This window comes from Amphimedon queenslandica, unplaced genomic scaffold (genome assembly GCF_000090795.2).
Source record: "Amphimedon queenslandica unplaced genomic scaffold, v1.1 AMPQUscaffold_13403, whole genome shotgun sequence".
NCBI lineage: Eukaryota > Metazoa > Porifera > Demospongiae > Haplosclerida > Niphatidae > Amphimedon > Amphimedon queenslandica.
The window spans coordinates 72,723-82,105 of record NW_003546361.1 but is presented as its reverse complement, the minus strand read 5'-3'; the positions used below and the strand labels follow the sequence as shown (position 1 = coordinate 82,105).

At 35.7% G+C, this 9,383-nt stretch overlaps 1 protein-coding gene across 1 annotated transcript in view; it reads left to right on the top strand.

Annotated features, from left to right (window-relative positions):
* Positions 1–1,840, top strand: part of LOC109582051 (acylglycerol kinase, mitochondrial-like) — a 4,246-nt gene extending 2,406 nt beyond the window's left edge. Inside the window, exons 7-10 of the mRNA XM_019996612.1 lie at positions 625–719; positions 1,105–1,174; positions 1,550–1,629; positions 1,771–1,840. Of these exons, the coding sequence (XP_019852171.1) occupies positions 625–719; positions 1,105–1,174; positions 1,550–1,629; positions 1,771–1,840 (315 nt within the window). The remainder of the gene's footprint in view (positions 1–624; positions 720–1,104; positions 1,175–1,549; positions 1,630–1,770) is intronic.
* The last annotated feature ends 7,543 nt before the right edge of the window (positions 1,841–9,383 follow it).

The following is a 9,383-nucleotide window of genomic DNA, read 5'->3' as shown; positions in this document are numbered from 1 at the left end:
ATGTACATGTACATGTAGTGGTACAGTAGTATACAAGTTTAGTAGTACATTGTGTGATTGTGTGCTAGCTTGAAGAACAGTAATGGCATCACCATTAGTGGTATCACTCCAAAGCTCTCTTCTGTTTTCATTTATTATGAACAATTCAGAGAGTTAGTGCTTATTAGATGCAATAGTAAATTAAATGACTAAGTGCATGTAAAGTGAACAACTATTGTAATTTACTTTATTTTTATACTTAGTGAATATCTAGTACTTATTAATGTACTTAAGCATTCTGGAGTATGCTTGTTCTTGAACTTAAGCACTAATGTTAAAGCTAGAGATTGTGCTTGTGCTGGTACTTCTAACACATTTAAGTGCTTGTGTTTGTGTTTAAGTACATTTCCTAGTGCTTGACCCCATGTCTGTAAATTGATATAATTTTTTTTAATTTTATTTTTTGTTTATTGGTTGTACCAAGTGATATCCCATTGCAGTGTCAATTGGTCCTTACTCAGTAACTGCTTGAATCAACTGAAATACCTTAAACCTTATACCTTGAAATACCCTAGTAAATGCACATGTAAACTATTGTAATTAGTCTTCATACTCAGTCACTGGTTGATGGTTCTTTCAATGTAGAGTGTTCCTGTTGGTGTCCTACCTCTTGGTAAAGACAACTCATTTTATTACTCACAACTGAGGGAAAGGAAAGGGAAGAATGAACTACCAGCAAGGTAGTGGGTAGTGTACATGTACATGTACATGTACAGTATAGTCTCTCTTAATGGACACTCTCTATAGCGTACACCTCCATTTAACAGACAGCACCTAGTGTACCAATTACATTCCTTACTATATAAAATAACCTCCACATAAAGGACACCTCTGTATAACAGAGACACTTCCTTGCCCCAAAGTCTCCTTTATATAGAGGCACCAGTGTACATGTACATGTAAATATGAAGGGTGTCTACAATTGCGTGTACTAAAGGGATTCAGACAGTTTTGTATGTACATTATCATTTTTTGATAATAACAACAATAGCAACACTGCTTTTGTTATAATGTATAGTAATAACAATAATGATAAAAACAACAATAATATTATTTTCATTAAAGGTCAATTGGTGAGGCGACAATGAATATCATTCGTGGTAACACAAAACCAGTCAACATCATCAAATTGCAGGTTTGATTATACATGTACAGGTAGACCATTTGCACAATACATTAGAATGCATACAACCTTTCCCACAGGATATTGGCATAGTGCCCATGCAGCTTCTTGTGAGTGGATTACCAAATTATTAAAAACTTGGCCAAACACCCTGTATTGGGTATTTTTAAAAAATCACAAGAAGAGAATCCTCAAGTTTTATAACTTTTGAGCTGATTTTGATTCAGTTTGGATTTTTAAAATTTGCTCAAAAATCAGGCCAAAAACACACTGTACTACAGGGACTTTGGCCAAAATGGCTAAGAGAGAATTCTCCATTTTAAAAATATTGGGCCCTTTCAGAGCTAATTTTAGATAATTTGTCGTCTTTTGTTTTTATCCTAATAGCCAGAGAAAGGGAAGACCCTGTATGCTGTTAGCTCAGTGAAGTGGGGAGTGGTACATGATGCTGAGATTAATAAGAACAGGTAGAGAGAGATGGAGGAGGGAGGGAGGGGGAGAGAGAAAGGAGGGAGGGAGAGAGAGAGGGGGAGAGAGAGGAGGAAAAAGATGTACAATGTATAGAAGAAAGAATGTTAAGATTAGAATACCTTTTCATTAATTTCTAGTTGGAGGTTGTTTGGTTTGTTAAGGACGTTTCTCTCTTACACCAGCACTGCAGTTAGGGTATGTTACTGAATTACATGTACATGTACTATTAGCTACTTCCTACATAGCATAAATAAAGCGGCGGTCACAGTAATTAACTGTAACATAGTTTAGTAAAATAGTAGCTACTGATTTGGAAAATTTCATGTTCAACTCTTGCATTACGCCATATGGTACAGGCACTCCCTGTGTCTGTGCAGTTAAAATGCACTTACTGAAGCAAGATGTCAGTTCCTTTTATAGTAATAAGCAGCAGCTGCTACTCCTGGTAGTTTGTGCCTTGCATTTTCTTGGTAAGTAGATACTCATGCATGTGATTTGATGTTGTTCAACTCATGTTTAACTATTATCACAATTAATCTGCAAAAGCTACTTTTATCAAAATACAATACATTAATAAGAAAGAAATAGCAACTATAAACTACTGGATAAAAAAATTAATTCACACACACACAAATCTACTTCACTACTTCACATAAATGTCACAACTACACTATGTACTGGACTATATGCTTCTATACTAGCTTCTACTGAATGAACACACACACTTCACTGCTTAACATAAATCTCATAATAACTAACAGGACTGTCTTCATTATGAACAATTCCTTCGTCTCCACAGACCCTCAACTCAATATAGTCAGTAGTGGTAGTGCTACCATAGTCTCTGTGAAACCATGGGATACCAGGAACATTACAACAAGAGGATTCCAGGCCACTGCATTTTTCACCATCCCAGAGTGGATCAGATATATAAAAGATTTGAGGCCAAGTAGAAGCATTATTGCCAGACTCACAAAAGTAATTATTACCAACAAAAGACTGTGGACTAGTACCACCAGCACAAGGACAAATGTTAATATTATTACTAGTTCCTGAAGAGACACCAGCATACAGTGACCAGACATGTTGACGAGGAGACCCACGAGTGATACTAACACCATCAACATAATAAGAATTGATATTATTAACAGATTCACTAACAGCATCAGTTGAGCCATATTGATATCCTGTTACTCTGCCACACACCTGAGAATAACTGATACCATTAGATGGGAACTGAACTGATACACAGCCAGCACCACTGTTAGTCCTACCACAAGCTCTAACTCCTCCTCCTGACTGGTACAGTCTAAACCCAGAAGGACAGTTCTGTGTAGCATCAGACATATCCAGATATGCTAGTCTTGTCCATCCTCCTCCTGAACCACACAATTTTCCCATATTACAGTAAGCAGTATAGGTAGTTAATCCACTAGCTGTTGCTAATACATAATAACCTGATGGACTGCTTGGGTATCGCCTTTTCAACTCCTTACAAGAGGTAAATGATACATTGTGTAGTACTAATAGTTCTTGTGCTATTAGTAGTATATCATCAACCACTCCAGCAGTAGAGGTACTGGTGTCTTGTAGATTAGAGAGAGTATTGACAATATTAATGAGCTTTTGTGTAGAATCTCTTGTAGTTTGTAAGATTTGTTTATCAAGTTCAGTGAAGTTGGTATTGTCTTGTAATAGTTGAAGGGTATTTTGTGATACACCATTAGCCCATTCATTGAAGTCAGGAAGGCTCCCTGTTACATTGCTGTTAACTTTAGATACTATATCATTAGCCCATTGAGTGAAGTTAGGATATTCATTGTTACCAGCAGTAGCTCCACTAGTAGCTCCAGTAGTAGCTCCAGTAGTACATGTACATGTACCACTTGTGAACATTTGAGCCAGTAACAAGCAAAGGATGACTACCAGTAGTATTACTATCAGTGACAGTAATACTGTGTGGATGATTTTTTTATTCCACATTACCTCCTTGTCCTTCCTTTCCTTGATATTCTCAGGTTGTTTGACTCTCATAAATTCAGTAGTTGCCACTTGATCCAGTTCATATATATTGTCCTCAATGATAGAGTCACGGTTTAGATTCTCATAAGTAGTTTGCCTCTGCTCTCCTTCCATTGCTTGACAAGAAAATGATGATTACCAGGTACTAGTACCCTATTAAATACTAATGTTCATGTAGAGTCATAACTAGTCATTAACTTTTACTAATGTATTGAGTTTATTAATACTTTTAATGTGTGTCTATTCTACCATGCACTGTTTGAATTGACCAATCAGATTGCTTGTTTCTGAATCATTTAGGATACCATGCTAAATTATTTACTTCCAAAAGGTATTTCTTTTGGTTGGATATGATAATGAAATCTGATAGCATCAATCATTGTTCAATGTATAATAATAGCAATTAAACTAGATCTACTACAGTAACTGTCACAATTTGCATTCATTACTGTTAAAATTGAAATGAAAATTTTAAGCACACCCACACACACTTCACTACTTAATATAAATCTCATAATAACTAACAGGACTGTCTTCATAGTGACAATGTTACTGAATTACATGTACATGTACTATTAGCTACTTCTATACATAAGTAATGCGACGGTCACAATAATTGTACACAATATATACAATATTGCAGCTCATATACATTGTACATGTACTATTAAGGTGGGCATCCACTATGCAGCATTTTTGCCTGCCAACTTATTGTGGTAAACCTTTGATGTGGTTGGGCAACATGTTGCATGAAGTAGAGAGACTTTCAACTTCAACAAAGTTGCCAGTGGATGCTACTTTCTACAACACAACATAAGTAAAGCGACCGTCACAATGACTTAAACGTAGTTTATTAAAGTAGTAACTACTGGTTTTTTAAGTTTCAATTCTTCCGTTGCATTATATGTTACAGGCACTTTTGGTGGTAATAAATGTGTTGCAGAATAAAGTAATCTTTAAGTGTACATTGGGAATCAGTAAATAATGTACTCACTGAAACAAGCGTTCAAATCCAATTATAGTAACTTTGTAATAAGCAGCTACTCTGATAGTAGCACATACCTTACATGCTAAAGGCCTCCACACACTATAGGCAACATTGGTGGTTGCTCTGATCTTGTAAGCAATAAGTTGCTAAATATAGAAATCAGTTCTATTTTTGCCACTAGTTGCTCAAATGATCAAAGTAGCCACAAATGTTGCTAGGAGGGCTTTATGCTGATATCATTCAACACTTGTGTAAACTATTATCACAACTAATCCCCATATAGAGACAATAGTTATTTTTGCCAAAAACAATTAATAGATTAAGATTCACACTCATAGACTTCATAACTATGCACTGGACTACTTCTACTACTATCTAGCTTCTACTGAATGACCATTTCAACCTCATAATAACTAACAGGGCTGTCTTCACCTCCAGCATTAGCATGAAAATCTCCACAGACCCTCAACTCAATATAGTCAGTAGTGGTTGTGTTACCATAGTCTCTGTGAAACCATGGGATACCAGGAACATTACAACAAGGTGATTCAAGAGAACCACAACCTTGACCATCCCAGAGTGGATCAGATGTGTAGAGAATATAATGGGAGTTACAAAAGTTATTACCAACAAAAGATGGTATCAATACTGTACTACCAGTATTATTACACGTGAACTTAGATTTATTAGCCTAGATCTACTACTGTTTTTGGTCTTGATGTTTAGGTTGAGTGTGGGTGGTAGTTAATGTGTGTAAGGTCATCATAAATCATGTAATTATAATATTTTACAATATAAAGTAGTCCAGTCTATTGGTCCAGTCCAGTGGCCTTATCCACTTATTACTGATCACCACCATTGGCAGCTCCAGAAGTAGCTCCAGGAGCACATGCTGTACCAGTTGTGGATGTATGAGCCAGTAAAAAGCATAGCATGATAACCTGTAGTATTACTATCAGTGACAGTAATAGAAGGATGATAATGGTGACTCTCTTATTCCATGTTAGCTTCATTTTCTCAGGTAGTTTGAGTCTCATTTCTTTAGCTCTACTTTTTTCAGTAGCTGCCACTTGACACAGTTCATATACATGATGATTCTTGTCAATAGTGTCACTGTTCAGATCCTCATAGACTCGACTCTGCTCTCCTTCCATTGTTTGATAAGTAGTTATTAACTATGTTTATAATAACTACACTGATTTCATTAAGTTCTATTAAGTTCATATTGTGGCAATAACCTGAAACTAAAGATCCTTTATTTGATAGTATAGTATCTAGATCTATGTTAGTTATCCAAATATGAATACAGTGTATATGGATACAGATGCATGTGTAAAAGAAGTGATGTGTAACATAATTATTGAGATTGCATTCTATTGATGCATCAAATAAATTAGTTACACTATAGAACTACAATGATTAAAACACCAACTTGAGAATGATCATAGTATACATGTATGCACCATCATAATAATGATGGTAATCATTATACATCAGGAAAAATAGAGAAATCTCACCTAGTCATTTTGATGACATACTCTGTACTATTATATATAGCCCATGATCTTTGGCCGTATTTTGAAGCAAATTAAAAACTTTGTAAAAAATTCAATTTTGCTGGGATTCAACTCAAACTTTCTATTTTTGTTTAAGATGTTTTTGTTTGTTTAGGATGTTTTGTTTTTGTTTAGAGTTTGTTTTTGTTTTGTTTTTGTTTTAGGATGTTTTGTTTTTGTTTAGGTTCTCTTATACCAATACAGCAGTTAGGGTATGTTACTGAATTACATGTACATGTACTATTAGCTACTTTCTACACTACAACACAAGTAAAGCGATGGCTCACAATAACTTTAACATAGTTTAGTAAAATAGTAGCTACTGATCTTGAAAATTTCAACTCTTGCGTTACGCCATATATTACAGGCACTCCCTCAGTGACTGTGCAACTAAAATGCATTGACTGAAGCAAGATGTCAGTCCTTTTTATAGTAATAAGCAGCAGCTGCTACTCCTGGTAGTATGTACCTTGCATTTTCTTGGTAAGTAGATACTCATATGTAATTTAATGTTGTTCAACTCATATTTAACTATTATCATAATTAATCTGAAATAGCTACTTTTGTCAAAATACAATACATTAATAAGAAAGAAATAGCAACTATAAAGATAAGCTACTGGATGAAAAAATTTAAGTCACACACACAAATATGCTTCACTACTTCACATAAATGTCACAACTACTCTATGCACTGGACTATATGCTTCTATACTACTCTAGCTTTTACTGAATGAACACACACACTTCACTACTTAACATAAATCTCATAATAACTAACAGGACTGTCTTCATAGTGACAATATTAGTGAATTACATGTACATGTACTATTAGCTACTTTCTACACCACAACATAAGACATGTGACAGTCACAATATATGCAGCTCGTATACATTGTACATGTACTATTAAGGTGGGCATCCACTATGCAGCATTGTTGTAACGTATTAATTTGATTTTTGCGGAAGTAATTTTCGTGAATCTTTAAAAATCACAAAGTCTGCAAAATTTACAGCCCTCGGAAAAAGGCGCCCTACGGTAGTGCTCATGCAGCTTTTGATATGATCCTTATAGCCAGAGAAAGGGAAGACATTGTATGCTGTTAGCTCAGTGAAGTGGAGAGTAGTACATGATGCTGAGATTAATAAGAACAGGTAGAGAGAGATGGAGGAGGGAGAGAAAGGAGGGAGGGAGAGAGAGAAAGGAGGGAGGGAGAGAGAGAGGGGGAAAGAGAGTGAGAGGGGGAGGAGGAAAAAGATATATATTGTATAGAAGAAAGAATGTTTAAGATTATAATACTTTTTTTATCAATTTCTAGTTGGAGGTTGTTTGGTTTGTTTAGGACATTTCTCTCTTACACCAATACAGCAGTTAGGGTGCGTTACTAAATTACATGTTAGGGTGCGTTACTAAATTACATGTACATTTACTATTAGCTACTTTCTATACAGCATAAATAAAGCAGTGGTCACAGTAATTAACTTTAAAATAGTTTAGTAAAAATAGTAGCTACTGATTTGGAAATTTTTATGTTCAACTCTTGCCTTATGCCATATGGTACAGGCACTCCCTGTGTCTGTACAATTAAAATGCACTTACTGAAGCAAGATGTCAGCTCCTTTTATAGTAATAAGCAGCAGTTGCTGCTCCTGGTAGTACATTCCTTGCATTTTCTTGGTAGTAGATACTCATGCATGTAATTTGATGTTGCTCAATGCATGTTTAACTATTATCACAATTAATCTGCAATAGCTACTTTTGTCAAATATAATACATTAATAAGAAAGAAATAGCAACTATAAACTACTGGATAAAAAAAATTAATTCACACACACACAAATCTACTTCACTACTTTACATAAATGTCACAACTACCCTATGTACTGGACTATATGCTTCTATACTAGCTTCTACTGAATGAACACACACACTTCACTGCTTAACATAAATCTCATAATAACTAACAGGACTGTCTTCATTATGAACAATTCCTTCATCTCCACAGACCCTCAACTCAATATAGTCAGTAGTGGTAGTGCTACCATAGTTTCTGTGAAACCATGGGATACCAGGAACATTACAACAAGAGGATTCCAGGCCACTGCATTTTTTACCGTCCCAGAGTGGATCAGATGCATATAAGATTTGAGGCCAAGTAGAAGCATTATTGCCAGACTCACAAAAATAATTATTACCAACAAAAGACTGTGGACTAGTACCACCAGCACAAGGACAAATGTTAATATCATTACTAGTTCCTGAAGAGACACCAGCATACAGTGACCAGACATGTTGACGAGGAGACCCACGAGTGATACTAACACCATCAAGGTAATGGGAATTGATGTTATTAACAGATTCACTAACAGCATCAGTTGAGCCATATTGATATCCTATTACTCTGCCACACACCTGAGAATAACTGATACCATTAGATGGGAACTGAACTGATACACAGCCAGCACCACTGTTAGTCCTACCACAAGCTCTAACTCCTCCTGACTGGTATAGTCTAAACCCAGAAGGACAGTTCTGTGTAGCATCAGACATATCCAGATATGCTAGTCTTGTCCATCCTCCTCCTGAACCACACAATGTTCCCATATTACAGTAAGCAGTAGAAGTAGTTGATCCATTACCCAATATATAGTAACCTGATGGACTTGCAGGAAATAACATTTTGATGTGCTCACATGATGTTGACAAACCAAGTGATGAGTTCTGTAACAATAAAAGGTGTATAATGTACAAATATGTATCATCAGCCACTCCAGCAGTAGAGGTACTGGTGTCTTGTAGATTAGAGAGAGTATTGACAATGTTAATGAGCTTTTGTGCAGAATCTCTTGTAGTTTGTAAGATTTGTTTATCAAGTTCAGTGAAGTTGGTACTGTCTTGTAATAGTTGAAGGGTATTTTGTGATACACCATTAGCCCATTCATTGAAGTCAGGAAGGCTCCCTGTTACATTGCTGTTAACTTTAGATACTATATCATTAGCCCATTGAGTGAAGTTAGGATATTCATTGTTACCAGCAGTAGCTCCAGTAGTAGCTCCAGTAGTAGCTCCAGTAGTACATGTACATGTACCACTTGTGAACATTTGAGCCAGTAACAAGCAAAGGATGACTACCAGTAGTATTACTATCAGTGACAGTAATACTGTGTGGATGATTTTTTTATTC